Below are 19,300 nucleotides of genomic sequence, written 5' to 3'. Positions count from 1 at the left end.
ACCAACTATCAATGACAAAAAAAAAAAAAAATCGCTGCTTTTTGAACACACATGCGACTGACACTAGTTTTAAAAAATTGTTTAGCAACAGTCTCCTGCCCTAATTAAGCAGTATAGTGTCCCAAGGAAAGGAAAGGAATCTTGGCTATTTTTTTTTTGATTAGTCTCTGTTCTTTAAGAGTTGTCGCAAATAAGTGGTGCCCCAATTAACTGTTGGCTCATTTAACCACAATCCTCGGTATATGGTAACATATATGTCCTTTGATAATAAATTCACTTTGAACTTTGAATTACACTTACCTGGCATCAGATGCAAAGTAAAATTCAATGTTTTTGTCCTCTTCGAGGTGATTACGATCTTCATGCTCCAATTGGTGTGCTTTGGATATAGGGTTATTTTTGGTGTTTTCTATAATGGAAAAAAATGTACCAGGTAATTTAGCTGTGTTTTTACTGAAAATAAACAGAAGGTGAAAAGATGAGAAACTCCTTCATAAGACAGGTTAGAAATGGAAGAAAACTTTGTGTGTCAAAGTTTCTAAAGAGATCCATGAATTCATTTGAGAAAGATCAGCATGGTCTTCCAGATGAAATGTTAGGCAGAAACTCTGCCAACTCTTTTGGGTGGACCTAAAAAGGCCCAAAAATTTGATTTGGAAAAAATAGCCGGGAGGATCTCGGCCAACATTTATCCCTCACAAATTTGAATAGTTCAATTGGTCATTTGCTATTGTTTGAATTTTCAGACCTCACTATGTGAAATCTGAGTGCCACATTTCCATATATTACAATAACAGATAATCTTGGTGAGAAAAAGGAAGAGACTGGCTGCAAAGCAATTTGTGAATCCATTTAAAAGGTGCCACAGGAAAGCTTTCTTCATGTTAATTCCAAGTACAAATTCCTGGAGGTTATTTAAACAAAGTTAAAGAGGAAGTTTACAGGTTTACATACATAAGAAATTTTTCCTCATACTGGGATGAAGTTTAAAATTTAACGACAGCAGCTTTATTTTCACAGTACATTTACAATGAACAAGAAGAAAATCAAATTTGAAGATACAACCAAAATTTATTTGAGCTTAGCTTGAACCCAGATTGATTCTCCTTTTGGTTTACATAATTCATTTAAAAAAGCAGATTAGCAGTACAATTCTAAACAAATAACTGTCTTAATTATGCATTAATAGCCAACTTACGTGTTTGGTACAGAATTGGAATCTGGTCAGTGGAGTGATTATTCTTGCTGCGAATACCAATCAGCAGAGGGCTCCCTCGCCTAAGGGGGAATTGAAAAGAAAATACTGAATTTGAATGAAAATATTTGAAGTAATTGTACAAATGAAACTATAAAGGTATAACCAACTGTGTTGGTTCATAGAGTCAAAAACATTATTAAATTTAAGTGGTATAACCTCCAGATTACCTCATTTTATTCATTTTCATATCTTATTAGTTTTTTTTAATATTCTAGTGATAAAATGATTTTTGAAAATTATCTCTACCTTTATTTTTGGGACACCATAATTAAAACAATAGAATTAGGAGTTAAAATGCAGTATATACATGGACGGGGCATTATTAACTAAGAGAAACATTTGGAATAGATGGTCAAAGTATTAGTGCTGGGGCCTCATGTTTATATGTAACTTGGATGAAAGAACTTGAGTATATAACAGCAAGGTTTTGACGCAGCTTTACAGAGTGCTGGTGAGATCACACTGGAGTGCTGCAGTGTTTTGCTTTCCATATTTAAGGAAGGATATATTTGCATTGGAGACAGTACAAATAAAAGCACAGAAGATCAACTCCCATGAGGGAGAGAGATTAATATTAGAAGAGAGATTGAGTAGGTTAGGCATATATTGATTGGTGTATAGAAGATGACAGGTAGTCATATGAAACATTAGATTCTGAGGCAACAGCATGGATGCTGGGAGAGGAAGCATCTAGATGTCAAGGACATTCATTTCATATAGAGTTCAGGAGCAATTTCTTCTGAGTTGTGAATCTTTGGAATTTTGAATATGAGAGAGCTGTGGAGCATGTGATTGAATATATTCAAGGCAAAAATTAGCAAGACTTTTATCTACAAAGGAATCAATAGCTATGGGACAGAGAATGAAAGTCATGTTGAGGCCGAGAATGGATCAGTCATGACCACATTTAATGGTGATGCAGGCTCCAGGGCTGACCTGTCTCTTCTTACTTGTGTTTGTATATTCAAGACTGATTTTAACCTCACCAGTTCCATTGAGCCAATATCACTTTGCCACCTTCCCAGCAGCCTTTTAGATGTTTAGCGTTTGAATGCACTGTTTTGCACAGGAGAGCAAATTCCTGAATGACAGTGGGTGCCTGCCTTTAGTATCAGTTTTATCAGGATCTGCTTGTAATTTTTAATCCTATGCCTGCTACTGCAAAGTCACTGTGGTTTTCCAGCTAAACCCAGAAAAAAAATGGAGGGGATGCATGCACATGTGCAAAGCCCTGCGTGAATATTTTGGGCTTTACCGAGATTTCTCTTTCTATCTACAACTTTGTAAATCACTGAACTTTCTAATTATTCTATTTCCTTGAGACTATCCTCTTGCAACTTGACAGCATCTTTGTAATCCCAAAATATGCTCTCATTTCTTAGTCTGCTATTTAAATTTACAGAATCACAGAGACGTTACAGTATGGAAAGATGTTCTTGGCATACTAAGTCCATGTTGGCTCAATGCAAGAGCAATCCTGATTGCCTCAATCATTTGTTCTCTCTCCCTCTGGAGTCTTGCTTACTCCAGAACTATGCATCCAGTACTCTTTTGAATTTTCCACCACATTTTGTCATTGTGGATTGGAGGATGTAGTCACTGTCAAGTAACTAATCATGATTACATGAGGTAGTTAATTGCCCCAAGGTGTCTGGATGCTTCTTGCTAAAAGATAGAAGTGGTACTTTTCTAAATTAATGCTCGGCCAAGTATTGTGGAATTTGGTCTACGACCCACCTGTTATTGTTGCTGCACTGGGTGTGTGGAGGAATGGAAGGGGAGATATTGCTGATTCTCCACACTCAGGAGGTGGGCAGATGAGTATAGGAAGACCACAGTGGTGAACACAACAACAACAACTTCTTGCTCAATGTCAGCAGGACCGAGGAGCTGATTATTGACTTCAGGAGGAGGAAACTGGAAGTCCATGAGCCCGTCCTCATCGGGGGATCAGAGATGGAGAGGATCAACAAATTTAAGTTCCTCGGTGTTATCATTTCAGAGGACCGGTCTTGGGCCCAGCACGTATGTACAATTATTAAGAAAGCACGGCAGTACCTCTACTTCCTTAGGAGATTGCAAAGATTCAGCATGACGTTTATAACTTTGACAAACTTCTGTAGATATGTGGTGGAGAGTATATTGACTGGATGCATTACAGACTAGTATGGAAACACTAATGCCCCAAATGGAAACCCCTACAAAAAGTAGTAGATACGGCCCAGCCAATCACAGAAAAAACCCTCCCCAGCAATGAGCACATCCACACAGAGCGCTGTTTGTCATCAGGGACCCCCACCACACAGGTCATGCTCTCTTCTCACTGCTGCCATCAAGGAGAAGGTACAGGAACCTCAGGACTCACACCGCCAGGTTCAGCTACAATTATTGTCAATTATTGTTCAGGCTCCTGAACAAGAGGTGATAATTTTACTCAACTTCACTTGCCCCATCACTGAACTGTTCCCACAACCTATGGACTCACTTTCAAGGTTCTCTTCATCTCATGTTCTTGATATTTATTGTTTACTTATTTATGATTATTATTTCATTCTTTTTGTAATTACACAGTTTGTTGTATTTTGTACACTGGTTGAACACCCAAGTTGGTGCCTCTTTCATTGATTCTATTATGGTTATTATTCTATTATGGGTTTATTGAGTATGCCTGCAAGAAAATAAATCTCAGTGTTGTATATGGTGACATGTATGTACTATGGTAATAAACTTACTTTGAATCTGAATTTTGAACGGGCCACAATTTATTAAATGTGATGTCAAAAAGAAAATGTTTTAATTTAATTAATATACTGAAAATGCACTAGATCACACACAAAAACAAAGAAATAATTAAACTTAAATAAAACTGTGTTATAACAATCACCAACCTGCCCCATCCATCAAGTTAGAAAACACCAAATGATCCCATACCATGGGTGAAAAAATATGGGGGAATCCCAGGACAGTTGGCCTGTATCGTTACACTCCACATGTAGTTCAGCAATGAAATAGAATGATGGTAATGCTAACAACTCTAGAAGAATGACAAGTGTACTGCTTTTAATAACAGAAAGAAAAAAAGTTGAGAGTTTATCAATGCTGGCATCTGGAGCAAAAGATAAACTGTTGAAAAAAACTCAGCAATCCAACCAGTATCTGAAGAGGCAAAGAAATGGGAGATGTTTCAGGTTGATCACCCTGAATCAGGACAGAAAGAAAATCTCTGCCTTATACAGGAACTTTGCACGAGGGATGCTGTTCATTATCAAAACAGTTCGGAGAAAATAGAGTTTCATACATCAATTTTGACTCTGGCTATGCATTTCACTTTCAGAGTTTATGATAAGCAAGCACTTATATTCAAAGATCATTTATTTTTCTACTGATTGACAGTCCTGATGCAACAGGAATTGGATATCCATTTTAATAATCTGAAATCATAGGCATGAAATAAACAATAGTTGTTATGAAATTAAGAGACAGTCTAATTAAAAGTAAAAGGGTGCTCAATGAGTTATAGAAATTATACTAGATACCAACCTTGCAGCAACAGCTTCACCTGGGAAATGTCTACTCTTGAAAACGAGTGCAAATGCTCCCTCCTGCAAGGACAAAAATATTGAAAGTTCTATTGCACTTCATCTGTTTGACAGCAAACAAATAAATCGATAGTGAGGAAATGAACTTTCTCGGTACAATTATGCATAATATTCTGGATTGTTCAGTGGCTTGGCATTTACAAGCACTGTGAGGATTCTTCACAGTAGTTCCCAAACCTGCAACCTTTACCACAAAAAGAGGACAAGAGCACCAGAGGTATGGAAACATTGTCATCTCCCACCCTTTGTCAACCATGCCATTCCTTTGTAAATATTGAATAAGAATATGTACTACCTAAAAGCAGTATGGATATTCTTTACTGTACAGACTGAGGCAATTTAAGTGCAATTGAGGACCTACCTAACTTCTGCCCTTTCTTGTAATGTCACATTCCCTTTATGCACAGTAAAGTTAATAAATGTAACTTTATTTCAACACATACTGTATACATGTTTTTGAATTGATATTTAATTGAAATATCTGACAGTGGATTCTATCATGAAATATTTCAAATAGAACATTTTGCTTTCATGAGAAAGGTCTACTGTTCCAAAGTCTAGCAAATATTCACACAATTCTGTTGGAAAAAGCTGAAAAAAGTATATGAACCATAATACAATGAATATATAAAATGAATGAGATTACTATGAATATATAAATAACATCAAATTGTTATTTACCATGTACTGCAAATAAAAAAAATCAATTGTAGCTCACCAGTTGTTGAACAACTTTTTCCACCAAAGCAGAGAATCCAATATCTTTACCTTCTCGGTTGTCATATAGATACTTCGTTAGTTTAGGAATCACCTCTGTATCCGTCTCAGATTCAAACGTATAATTTTTGCTCTCCTGTATTGATAGAGCACACAGTGAATGTACTGGGACACATTATAGTGATGGTTAATTTTTGATTAGCTTGCTGGTATTCTACTTACCAGGAATTGCCTTAGATCTTTGTAGTTTGTGATAATTCCATTATGAACTACCAGAAATTCTAAAATAAAGAAGTAGATTCCTGTTAAATCTACAAGTTAAACTTTAAAGTACATACCAACTTAAAATTAGTTATGATACCATTGACCAGTGAACTATATGAATAGTGTGGCACATATCATCAACTACATTCCTTGCCCAATGTATCATCAACCGCATTCCATGCCCAATGATTGCACCACTGTGTTCCTTAGAAGCTAGGGATTTCTCCCTTCACCTTCCTTTAGATTAATTCTTTGTCCTGAATTTTCAAATTGAATCATTGAAGAGTATTCCACTAATCAGTCAGATTCAATTTTAGGTCAGTTACATATTTAAGATGGGCAAGGTTAATGGGCTATTTTTGGTCCTGTTTGTAGAATAAATCACACTGTATATTCGTTGCTGTTTTTAAAGTACACTTTACTCCCTTACTGAAATGAACACCTATAAAGCAGCATTACTGACGAGTAGTATACACACAGTATCTGCCAAAACCATTAACAGAAAGCCAATTACCAATACAGGTGTGTGGATTTCCAGTAAGCTACATTTGGCAGGTAATTAACATACATGAAATTGCTGTTCCAGAGAAGCCAATGATACAATTCCTTTGTTAAACCAGTATCCATTAATATATTTAATATTCAATAAAGCTTTCCAATAAGTATTAAAAAGTGTGTGACCAAATGGAATGTAGACAAAAATCAATACAAATATTGCCAAGTAGAACAACAACATCTGATGGACATACAGCAACTTGCAGTGAGGCATAATTATCCTCCACTGAACAGCCTGTTCTCACAAGTTATCCAATATGGGCTGCTCTGCCACTGGCCTCTTTAAAACAGCACATCATGTTCATCTTTCCAGGATTTAAGCTTTTTCTATTAGTACATAATTTGTTCATTAACCCTCGAACTGAAATTCAAATTATCCATAAATAGACATTTAGATATTAAAGCAACATACACAAAATGCTGGTGAACACAGCAGGCTAGGCAGCATCTATAGGAAGAAGTACAGTTGACGTTTTGGGCTGAGACCCTTCATCAGGACTCAATATTTAGATATTAATGATGTTTTAGCAGTTAAGAGTGAACTACACTGGGAGGAGAGGAAAGATGCAGAAAATCGTTAGTGAGGTAAGTCAGCAGCTTTAAATTCCTGGGGCTTGAACATCAGATGACCTGTTCTGGGCTATGCACAAACTGCAGATGCATTCACAAGGAAAGCACGTCAGCATCTTCATTTTCTTAGGAGATTATGAAGGTTCAGTCTGTCACCAAACAGTAACAAACTTCTTCCGATGTATTGTTGTAAGTGTCCCAAATGGTTTCTCTCTTCCCTCCCCCCACCTTTCAAATCTACTCCAGCATTTTTTCTCCAGTCCTGCCAAAGGGTCTCGGCCCCAAACATCGACTGTGTTCTTTTCCACAGATGCTACCCGGCCTGCTGAATTCCTCCAGCATTTTTGTGTGTTGCTAACAACTCTCAGCATTTTGCATGACCTTATTGAACAGCAAGTTGACTTCAGGAAAACAATTTCTATATGCTAGCAGCAAGTGTAGAGTCCTGCTCCAGCAGCAAATTCTGGCAGATAGTATTAGAAAAGATTGACATGGCAGATGATGTGAAGCTGACAGACCTGGAAAGCCTAGTCTGTGGATAACAGGTGGGACCGAAAAGAGTTTCACAGCTTTATAATTAACTCACAGAGGATCCTTGAATACATCTGAAGATTTTTTGGACTTTAAAGGATTCATGGGGTAAGGGAGTCAGTCAAAAGTAGACTTGAAGCAGAAGATAAACCATGATTTTATTGAATGGTGGAACAGAATTGTGGAGAAATATTGCCACAAGCAACAAACCCTATGTATTCACAACAACCACCACCACTTAAAAGGACGAGGACAGCAGGCAAACAGAGCATCAACATCACCTCCAAGTTACATTCTACCCCAAACAAAATATATTGTCAATCTTTTATTGGGTCACATAGCTACCTTCCTCTCAGTCCCACCTCATTCCCCACTTCTAAACATCCTGATAGTACCTTTCCTCCACAGGTTCAAATAAACTCATAATCACTTTCAAATTAAAGTATGACTGAAACAAGCTAGGTTTCATTTGTGGCTGTAGCTTTCTCCATTTTATTTCCCAAAATCTACAAAGAGAGGGCATATAATATAAGAAAAAAAAAGTGGGATATTAGAGGAGTGGGAAGCTTTTAAAACACATCAGGAGGCAACTAAAAAACCATAAGGAGAGAAAAGTTGAAATATGAAAGGACGTTAGCCAACAATATAAAAGAAGATCCCAATAGTTTTTTTTTCAAATATATGAAGAGTAAAAGAGAGGAGAGAGTGTATATTGGGCCACTGGAAAAAGACACTAGAGAGATAGCAATGGGGGACAAATAAATGGTGGACAAACTTAATAAGTATTTTGCATCAGTCTTCACTGTGGAAGACATTAACGGTATGCTAGAAATTTGAGAGTGCCAGGGACCATACACTCAGAATGGGTGCAGTTGCTATTATTAAGAGGAAGGTGCTTGGGAAGCTGAGAGGTCTGAAGTTGGGTGTGTTGCCTGTACCAGATAGGCTACACCCCAGGGTTCTGAAAGAGGTAGCTGAAGAGATTGTGGAGCCATAGTACTGGTCTTTCAAGGATCACTGTTTTCTAGAATGGTTCCAGAGGACTGAAAACTTGCAAATGTCACTCAACTCTTTAAGAAAGGGGGAGGCAGATCAAAGGAAATTATAAGCCAGTTAGCCTTACTTCAGTGGTTGGGAAGATGTTGGAGTCTATTATTAAGGATGAGGTGTCAGGTTACTTGAAGGCACATGATAAAATAGTTTCTTAAAGGGAAAATTTTGCCCCTGACAAATCTGTAGGAATTCTTTGAGGAAGTAACAGTTAATTTAGACAAAGGAGAGTTAGTGGATGTTGTTTATGTGGATTTTCAGAAGGCCTTTGACAAGATGCGGTTGCTTAACAAGATAAGAGCTCATGGTATTACAGGAAAGATACTAGCATGGATAGAGTATTGGCTGACTGTAAGGAGGCAAAGAGTGAAAATAAAGAGGGCCTTTTCCAGATGGCTACCTGTAACTAGTGGTGTTTCAAAGGTCTGTGTTGAGACTGCTGCTTTTCACGTTATATGTCAATGACTTGGATGTCAGTTTTGATGGGTTTGTAGCCAAGTTTGTGGATGATACAAAGATAGTTAGAGAGACAGGTAGTGTTGTGGAAGCAGGGAGTCTGCAGAAGGACTAGAGAGATTAGGAGAATGGGCAAAGAAGTGGCAAATGAAATATAGTGCAGGGAGGTGTATGCTCATGCATTTTGGTAGAAGAATTAAAGGCAGAGACGATGTTTTAAATAGAGAGAAAATTCAAAAAATCAGAAATGCAAAGGGACTTGGAAGTCCTCATGCAGGATTCCTTAAAGGTTAACTTGCAGGTTAAGTGGATGGTAAGGAAGGCTAATGCATTGTTAGCATTCATTTCAAGAGGACTAGAATACAAAACCAAGGGTGTGATGTTGAGGCTTTATAAGACACTTGTCGGACCACACCCAGAGTATTGTGAGCAGATTTGGGCTTCTAATTTAAAAAAGGTTGTGCAGGTATTAGATAGGATCCAGAAAAGGTTCATGAGAATGATTCCAAGAATGAAAGGGTTAATGTATGAGAGGTGTTTGATGGCCCTGGGCCTATTCTCACTGGAGTTTAGAAGAATGAGTGATGAATCTCATTGAAATCTGTCGAACATTGCAAGGCCTAGATAGAGTGGATGTGGAGAGGACGTCTCCAATAGTGGGAGAGTCTAGGACCAGAAGGTACAGCCTCGGAATAGAGGGACATCCATTTAGAACAGAGAGGAGGGGGAATTTCATTTCCCAGAGAGTAGTAATTCTGTGGAATTCATTGCCACAGATGGCGGTGGAGGCCAAATCATTGGGTATATTTAAAGTGGAGATTGATACATTCTTGATCCATTAAGGCATCAAAGGCTACGGGGAGAAGACAGGAGAATAGAGTTCAGAGTGATAGTAAAACAGCTATGATGGAATGATGGAACAGACTCATGGCCAAATGGCCTAATTCTGCTCCTATGTCATATGGTCTTATAAATATATTCAGCACATATACTATTCAATTGCAAGACGCACTATGTAGGTTCTATTTTAAATGGTTAACAGTGAGCTCACTGATGTGGCATCCCACTGAATTTTTAAAAAAATATTTAAACCATGTTTCAAATATAAATTATCTGTACATCATTTTCCACGTTTTGAAACACATACCATTGTTTTTATCAGAGCGATGAGGATGACTGTTCACTTCATTTGGAACTCCATGTGTTGCCCAGCGAGTGTGAGCAATGCCCAAGTGGATTTCAAATTCCTTGTTAAAACCCAAGTTCTTTTGCTCTAAAAACAATAATTATTGGACACAAGTGAAGTGTTGAAGAATTAATATTCATCACAGCAGATTAACAAGAAAATGTTTCAAAACAGAACTCATAACATTTCGCAGAAAAATCTGGAATGAAGAAAAACAAATTACGTCATTAACTCCAGGAAGGCCACCTTTATGTTTGAATTAAGTCTACCACTCATCTCCATTCTGAAAGACCTTTCTACCTACCACAGGACCCAGGATGACAAGTTCAAGATCTACCTGTACTCAGGAGAATATTTCCAGACAGAAGTTGTAATGGGTAATCATTATGGGTTATTGGGGTAAAAAAAAAAAAGGCCAAAATCAAATCTCATGCAATGATTACTTCTCAGAGTGGAATGAGTTCTTCTGAAGAACTTTAGCTCCTACATTTAGAAATGCTCTTCCTATGAATGTAATTAAGATAGTTTTTCTAAAACAATTCCCTCAAAATAAAGGGGGTTGGATTTTGTAATAAAAAATTAAAAGCAACTATGGCCAGTTTAAAGAAAGCTTGCAAGAAAAATCTGAAGATCTTTAGACTTCTTTCTTCCAATCTGATGGTACATTATATGTAGGTAATTTACAACATTTGGGTATTATGCAAGCTGAAGAAATAATTGATTTTTCTGTGCACGGCAATGCTGGATATGAAAAATTACTATTATAAACAAGAGAAAATTAAAAAGATTGAGGGGCAGTTTCTGCCTAATAATTGCGATTAAATATTTTAGAGTTTACAAAATACACTGATGAGAGCAGTGCAGATGATGTAGCCTACGTAGATTTTAACACCTTTGATAAGGAAAGCCTGTCTAAGAGATTAGAGCCCATTGGTCCCAAGGTGAGATGGAAAACCGTTGGCAAAATTTGCTTTGCATTAAGAGAGAGAAGTAATGCACTCAAAATGCTGGAGAAACTCAGCAGGCCAGGCAGCATCTATGGAAAACAGTAAGCAGATGATATTTCGGGACAAGACACTTCATCGGGAGTCCTCAAAATGTTGACTGTTTACTCCTCCAGCATCTTGTGTGTATTATTTTGATTTCCAGCATCTGCAGATTTTCTCTTGTAGGTAATGGGGGGGGGGGGGGGTTGTTTTTGTGATTGGATGCCTGTTTAAAGGCCTAAGGAGAGAGTGGAACAATTTAGAAGGGACTGGAGGCAACTTTTTCCACATAAAGGCTGACACATATGAATGAACTGCCAGAAGAAGTGATAGAGGTGGGTACAATCACAGCTCTCAAAAGGCATTTAGACAGCACATGGATAGGAAAGGTTTAGAAGGATGTGGGCCAAGTACGGGTGAATGGGACTAGCTCAGCAAGACTCTAGTCGAGAGGAAAGAGTTGGGCCAAAGGACCTGCTCTTGGTGCTGAATAGATCCAGGACTCGACAATTAAACTATGCATCTTCCAAACAATAAAGTGACAACTAAAAGCTATTGGTCACTTACCAGTAATTTTTTCAGCTAGGTCCTTCACTTTGCCTCTGTTTCTGAAGAGACTGATTTGTCCACCAATGTGTTGCTCGCTGCCATTGCCTTCATCAATTGCTAGCCCTGATATTTAAAAACAGTTGTTATTCAAAGATGAAAGTAGATTCCATCAATTTCTGCAGATGAAACTACAGTACATGGAGTGTTAGCGCGAGACCCGGAGCAAAGAATTTTCAGCCTGTGAAATTCTATCATGTAGGCTACTGCAATGGTTGCCAAAATTTATATTGGTGCCTCCTTAAGTAAGAACATTTAAGAGATTACAAACTTGTTTAAGATTAACATCTTCAAGACAGTCCCTAACTTATATGATGTATTCATCTTCAAATGCATTATTTTGTATCAATTGTCAGAAGATACAAGTGATGTGCTCCACAGCATATCCACCCCTGTCTCCCCTCAATCAAACATATATTTTGAGAATGGTGGAGGCTGAGACAACAAGGACAATCTTGTTAAGTTAGGTTAGTAGGACTTGCAGAAAATGATCTGATCCAACAGGTATGATGTACTTGCAACACGTAAGGATATGCATAAAGTCAGTCAGAGGGATAACCAAAATGCTGATCAAAGGTTGCCAGGGGTAGGTAGGAATGAGTGTACAAATCGGATCAGAGAGCATCGATTCTACTAAAGGTTGGAGCCGATTTGTGGGCCAGTCCTGCTATGAATTTGTATGCATATAACTAGTGCCTTGGAGGAATCGCACAAGAGCCTATGGATCAAATCACCACAATTAGTGGGGGGAATGTAGGCAGCACAGACTTTGCAAACACAATTAAGAGGAAAGAAAGAAATCCAGGCTTTGTTGAGAGTTGTATTTACACTCCCTACTAATCATGAAGTAGTGGAATATATAACTATAGCAATGAGACAAAAGAGAATGCGTTAAATTTTTTTTTCAGTTTCACTTCAGTTAGGATAAACAATCTTGCCTCTGTCAAAAACAAAATGAATCACTTTCCTTTCCAGATACATTTTTGCAACAATATGTTCAAACTGAATTATTATTTTAATTTAATTTAACTAAAGGGATAGATCATATAAGATTCAGTATTTTGTTAGATATAGTTAGCAGCCTATCAGTGCTTCTACATAACAATCGGAATATGATTAAAGCTCTACATTGTGTTTTAAGGAAGAAACATAAAACAATGATGGTTCTCCGGAATTTATGTACACCCCTAATTAACAATCATTCAAAGAACTCTCAGTCTGTGAAATATGGGAAGTTACACATACCACTCTTTCAGATACATAGCTGAATCTCTCAGTCACAGCCAATGGCAATGCAGTTCTAGCCATGTTCTGAGCCTAGTTTTGGCTGCAGCGGTTTGTCAGGATGAATCTCCGTTACAACCTTTGTGTTAGGTATGAAGTACTGATGAATTTTGGACCATGTATCTACACTATCAGTAACGACCATCTAGAGCTATTGCCTGGATCGTTGTCCATCGTTCACCAGTTGCTCTAGTTTTCATCCATTCCTTTGCTGCCTCAACACTTGACCATTTCAGTATTCTGACTGGCATTCCTCCTTCTATTGTAAGTGGATTTGTCATCCACTGCCTTTATCTCGCACTGTTCATCTACCACTCAAGTTTTGCTACTCGAACCAATAATAGAAAGCATCAAACATTTGTAAAATTGCAGTAACTAACAATCATCCTGTCGGTAGTTGATTACCTATTTAAATAATGCCAATGGACATCTGCTGAATGCATGATTCTACTGAAATCTGCTGAAAACAGTAGATTTTGAATTTTGTAGCCATTATCTTCAGGTGAAAAAAATGAGAAATTTAAAAATAGTGGCCAATGTATCAATAGGGCTGTAATTAAAATTTATTTGTTCAAAAAAGTTGCAGTACTGACTCATTGGAAAGCACCAAAGTGTCAGCCTAGATTATACACTCAGAGTCTTTGAGCAGACCCAGAACCTATGACCTCTGACTGCAAAGTGACAGTATTACTTCTTAGGCAAGATTGTCAAATAAATCAAGTAAATCCATTTCAACTGCTTACAATTCTGAAATGTGAAAGTTCTGTTCAATGATTATTCCTGCTCTTGCTAATTTACATTGGCTCCCTATTCCACTTATCACCCAAAACAAAATCATCATCCTGTTCTTCAAAATCCCTGCACAGTGTCTTAACAGATATCTTTATCAACCGCTCAAGCTTTGTAACCCTTACGGTATGTTTTGATCCCGACTTTTTGGGCAATTGGCTTTTTATATTCACATTTGTGGTGGAGCCATTACCAATCTCAGTCATAAATCTTTCCAACTTTCTCAAAACTTCCACTCAGCAATTTTATAACATATTGAAAACCTATTTCTCTGGTATAACTTTCAGTCACCAGTCCCTGTCTCCAAGATTGCTCAATGTTATTCTATTTCAAATTGGGCATTTTTACATCAGCAGCATTATACAAATTCAAATTACCAGTCTCAGATTGAATTAGATGATTCAGCCTACACTCATGATTTTAATGGATTTTTTTTCTTTCAGTTCCCGAAAGTACTGTGCATATACAGTCGGTCTATATTCTTCATTAGGACTGTGCATAAGCCTAGATTTCTTTTTTCAGGAGCACTCTAATTGGCCTATTCATCAGTACACTAGCCCATCTAGCTGAATTTTAACAGTATTTTGAAAGAGTAGTATTCTTTCACAACCATTTTCATCTTCCAAAGAGGGTTAGGAGGTATCAATCAATCTATATATTCAAGAGAGAAGAAGTTGGTAGAATTTTGAATATCAATAGAGGAATATGGGAGTTAGTCCTGGAAAGTGGCAGCACCGTCTCAATGGAACTGGCACAAGGGGTCAAACACTCTAAGCCAAACTCTATTTCTTGTGTTCCTTTTTCCAGTGAGGCAAGGAGTCAATATTAAATAAAATTAGTTTCATGGAACATTAGTTAGCTGAAACCTGCCTGTTTCCAACCCTGTTTGTTCATGTTGGGCAGGAGATTAAGTCTGGCTGATCAGTGTTTGAAGCAATGATATAATTGGTATGGATAAGAGAGGTTAGGATGAAATAGTCCAGAGATGTGGTTAATGGCAGTCAGGGAAGTAATGGTCTGGCTCACAGGAAACTTGGAATTATCAGGCAGCTATCATTTATCTGTAGCTCAATTAATGGCCAATTTTAGTGATGGTTTGGACATTACAGCAGAAAGCAGGCATCTAAAAGGAGTTAGATTAGAATAAGATAGAGATCGGGGACTAACATGTTTTAGAGAGAAAGCTGTGGGTACGTTGGGAAAAATGCTATGTGAAGAAACAAAGTGATAGGGTTGGAAGTAAGTGAAAAGGAAGTGGCATTGGAAGATAGGCCTGCATTCAGTAAGCGTTCCATGGCTCCAATGTTATGATTAGGGTCCAATTTTATGTACTCTTATTTCTAATGCCTCATTTCAGAGTATTCAAATTCCCTTGATGTCTTGAATGTCTAATTATTTTATTTCTCATTGGGTTGAATAGTAGCAATTTTTATCTTACCTTCATGAGATTGCAACATTGAATGGGGAAGTCCCAAAGTTTCCTGCTGCACTTTGTAGATACAGTAACTCTAAGTTCTGACACTGGATCTGCAGCAAGTACAGCAGTCCCTCTCTCCATTCATTCAGATTTTTAATGAAAAGGGGGACCTTGACACAAAACAGGATCCATTTGTGTCCTTTTGTTTTTGTTTTTGAAAATAACAATCACTTTCAGTTTGATGAGCAACCATAGGGAAGTTGGTCTGGGCGTTTCAGTGTGCTGTTCACTGCTGGGGTTTTCATCAATGTCAGTCGTGTAATTAACAATGTCGCATATTACTCAGACAAACATACAACCTTTGGAAACTTGTGCTCTGCTAAGTATCTCGATAAAATAGAATAGACACAAAATTTTAAGTACATTTTATAAATTTACCTGCTGAATCATAGCCTCTGTATTCAAGTCTCTGCAAACCTTTGATCAAGATCTCCAAGATCGTCTTCTGTGTTTGAGGGACCCGGTAGTTCAAATATGCAAAGATTCCTGGAAAATTAAATTTTGATAAATAAACTGAAGATTTCATTGAACACACAAACAATATTCAGTTAAACCACAGTTCACCAAGTAAAAAATATCGAAGTACATATATGTCACCATTAACGTAGAACCCTGAGATTAATTTCCTTGCGGGCATGCACAATAGATCCAAGAAACACAAAAGATTCAGTGAAAGACCACACCCAACGGGGTGGTCAAACAACCAATATGCAAAGGACAAGAAACTGTGTAAATATGAAATAAATAAATAAATAAGCAATAAATATCAAGAACATGAGATTAAGAGTCCTTGAAATTGAGTCCACAGGTTGTGGGAATAGTTCAGTGATAGGCCGAGTGAAGTTGGGTGAAGTTATCCCCTTTGGTTCAGGAGACTGGAGGCTGAAGGGTAATAATTGTTCCTAAACCTGGTGGTGTGGGTCCTGAGGTTCCTGTACCCTCTTCCTGTTGGCAGCAGTGAAAAGTGATTATGGCCTGGGCGGTCGGGGTCCTTGATGATGGATGCTGTTTTCCTGCAACAATGTTTCATGTAGATGTGCTCAGTGGTGGGGAGGGTTTACCCGTGGGTCACATCCGTTACTTTTTGTATACTTTTCCATTCAAGGGCATTGGTGTTTCCATACTAGGCCATATTGCAATCAGTCAATATACTCTCCACTGCACATCTCTAGAAGTTTGTCAAAGTTTTAGATGTCATGCTGAATCCTCACAAACTTTATGCTGGGCCCAGGACAGATCCTCTGAAATGATAACACTAAAGAATTTAAAGTTGCTGAGCCTCTTCACTCTGATTTCCCCGACGAGGACTGGCTCATGGTTCTCATTTCCTCCTCCTGAAGTCAATAATCAGTTTTTTGATCTTGCTGACATTTAGCAAGAGGCTGTTGTTGTGGCACCGCTCAGCCAGATTGTCAATCTCCCTCCTTTTGCTGATTTATCACCACCTTTTGATTGGCCTGTTGCAGTGGTGTCGTCAGCAAACTTGGATATGGCATTGTCGCTGTGCTTAGCCTCGCAGTCATAACTGTAAAGTGAGTAGAGCAAGGGGCAAAGCACACAGCCTTGTGGTGCACCTGTGCTGATGGAGATGGTAGAAGAGATGTCGTTGCCAATCTGAACTGACTGGGGTCCACAAATGAGGAAATTGAGGATGCTCAAGGAGGTATTGAGGTCAAGGCCTTGAAGCTTATTGATTAGTTTTGAGAGGATGATAGTGTTGAATGCTGAGCTGCAGTTGATGTAGAACATCCTGATTTAAGCACCTTTATTTTCCAGATGTTCCCAGGTTGAGTGAAGAGCTGAAGAAATAGCATCTGCTGTGAACCTGTTGTGTCGGTCAGCGAATTGGAGTGGATCCAAGTCACTTCTCAGAAAGGAGTTGGTATGTTTCATCACCAACCTCTCAAAGTATTTCATCACAGTGGATGTAAGGGCCAATAGTCATTGAGGCAGATTACCACATCCTTCTTAGGCATCAGTGCATTTGAAGCTTGCTTGAAGCATTAGGTATTTCATACTGCCAAAGCAAGAGGTTAAAGATATTGGTGAACACTCCAGGCAGTTGATTTATACAGGTCTTCAGTACTTGGCCAGGTACCTCACCTGGTACAGGTGCTTTCTGTGAGTTCACCCTGCTGAAGTAGGCTCTCATGTTGGCCTCAGAGACTGAAATCCCAGGGTCATTGGGAGCTGTGGAAGTTCGTAAATGTTCTTCCACGTTTTAATGGTCAAAGTCAGCATAGAAGGCATTGAGCTCATCTGGGAGCGAAGCCTTGCTGTCACCTATGTCATTTGGTTTTACTTTGTAAGAGCTAACCTGCCACAGCTGTTGAGCATCCCCCAGTGACTCAAGTTTGGTCCAGAATTGCCACTTTGCACATGAAATGTGATATCAAGAAACAAATAAGATCAAGTTTTGAAAGATAGTTTTGATTTCCAACTTTTGAAGTAAATCAAACTTCAAGAAGAATCATACCATTTTAAAGAACAGAAAGTGGTTAGTCTTTTTGTTCTTGTTGAATACTCATAGAAATCAAAGTTGATCCTCCATTCTTCCAGGCCATTCCTAGCAGAGATTTTACATGGAATACAAAATATGGGATAAGCATACTTTCCCATCACTGTTTTGAACTACACTTTGGTAGAATAGTGTTCAATATACCGCTACACTTAAGTTTTTTAAACCATAGAACTTATAATTGTTGTGGACGTATAAATCTGTGTAAACAATCCATAATAAAAAGAGTCAGATGACTAGATGTTAAGCTAAAACTAATGAGAAAATAACAAAACAAAGTGGTAAAAGTAAATTGGGACTATTTGTATGAGGAAAAAGTAACAGAATAGGAGAGCAAGCACAAAGATTTAACTATAAGAAGGTCTACCCAAAGTTGATACCATAAAATGAATTTCATGGTCTGTGATTTGTTCATCTAGGTCTGGAGCCTTACCATTAACTGAGGGGTCTGTAGACCCCATGTTGGGAACCCCTGATCTAGGTCCATCCAAAGCAAGACCAAAGCTGCCTTCCAGTGCTACAAGGGCTTGTTTTATTGCAGTAATCTGTCCACTGGCCTTGCTGGCACAAATGAAATTAGCACTGTATGCTGCTGAATACTATTTCATATGTTTGAGTGCATTCATGCAGCTGAATGTCAAACACACGAAGAATCCCAAAAAATTGCAGCAGTGTGCAAAAGAGCCTAATTAGCTTTTTCTTCATGTAAAATATTGCACTGCTGAATAGAATATCTAGTACATCTCTTTAAAATTGCACCATTGAAACCTCAGAGATAAACAGAACTATGGGTGTGGAATTTGAACCAAAAACAGAAATGCTGGAAGAATTCAGCCAGTGATGCCTTCTACTCGCTGATTAGAAATGTTGACTGGTTTCTCTTTCCCCAGGTGCAGCTTGATTGGCCAAATTCCTCCAGAATTTGTTTTTGCTTCAGTTATTCTACAGCTGGATTAGTAAATACATTATTAATTCTGCTGACTCATGGATACTATGATAATTAAATCAGTTTGTTTCAATATACTCCCATTACAGAGCCAAGACTAAGATATAAACACACCCAGAAAATGCATTACATCTGAGAGAATATATATCAGGATTAATGAATGTAAACGTAAAAATACTGGCTGAGACTCTATTGAAGAAATTCTGAACTAGAACATTTTTTTGATTGAGGAAGATAGCCAAACCATCCTCATTCTTCAATTAAATGATAAACTCCCAAAGAACTTATTAAGCTATAAAACATAAAGTCATTATTAATCACTTGACAGCAATAACATATTTCAGCTCTATCTGATTAATAACTGGTGATACATTTTTTCCAGGTAGAACTTAGTTTGAGAGCTTGCAATGATCAAATTAAGTAAAATAGCAAATGGTCAGTATTAACTTTTTACATAAAATCACCACAAAAAAAGCAGCATTCTGAAGTTATTTTCGTATTTGTGATC

At 37.9% G+C, this 19,300-nt stretch overlaps 1 protein-coding gene across 1 annotated transcript in view; it reads right to left on the bottom strand.

The window, feature by feature from the left end:
• The window catches only part of LOC140200840 (glutamine--fructose-6-phosphate aminotransferase [isomerizing] 2-like), a 46,869-nt gene that overhangs the window by 20,619 nt on the left and 6,950 nt on the right, over window positions 1–19,300 (bottom strand). The window contains exons 2-9 of the mRNA XM_072264471.1: window positions 15,707–15,814; window positions 11,740–11,844; window positions 10,148–10,273; window positions 5,797–5,855; window positions 5,576–5,710; window positions 4,799–4,860; window positions 1,199–1,278; window positions 301–409 (exon numbers count right to left, since the gene is read on the bottom strand). Coding sequence (XP_072120572.1) covers window positions 301–409; window positions 1,199–1,278; window positions 4,799–4,860; window positions 5,576–5,710; window positions 5,797–5,855; window positions 10,148–10,273; window positions 11,740–11,844; window positions 15,707–15,814 — 784 coding nt within the window. The remainder of the gene's footprint in view (window positions 1–300; window positions 410–1,198; window positions 1,279–4,798; window positions 4,861–5,575; window positions 5,711–5,796; window positions 5,856–10,147; window positions 10,274–11,739; window positions 11,845–15,706; window positions 15,815–19,300) is intronic.

Source organism: Mobula birostris, chromosome 7 (assembly GCF_030028105.1).
Source record: "Mobula birostris isolate sMobBir1 chromosome 7, sMobBir1.hap1, whole genome shotgun sequence".
In the NCBI taxonomy this organism is placed as follows: domain Eukaryota; kingdom Metazoa; phylum Chordata; class Chondrichthyes; order Myliobatiformes; family Myliobatidae; genus Mobula; species Mobula birostris.
This window is presented reverse-complemented; position numbering and strand designations above follow the sequence as displayed.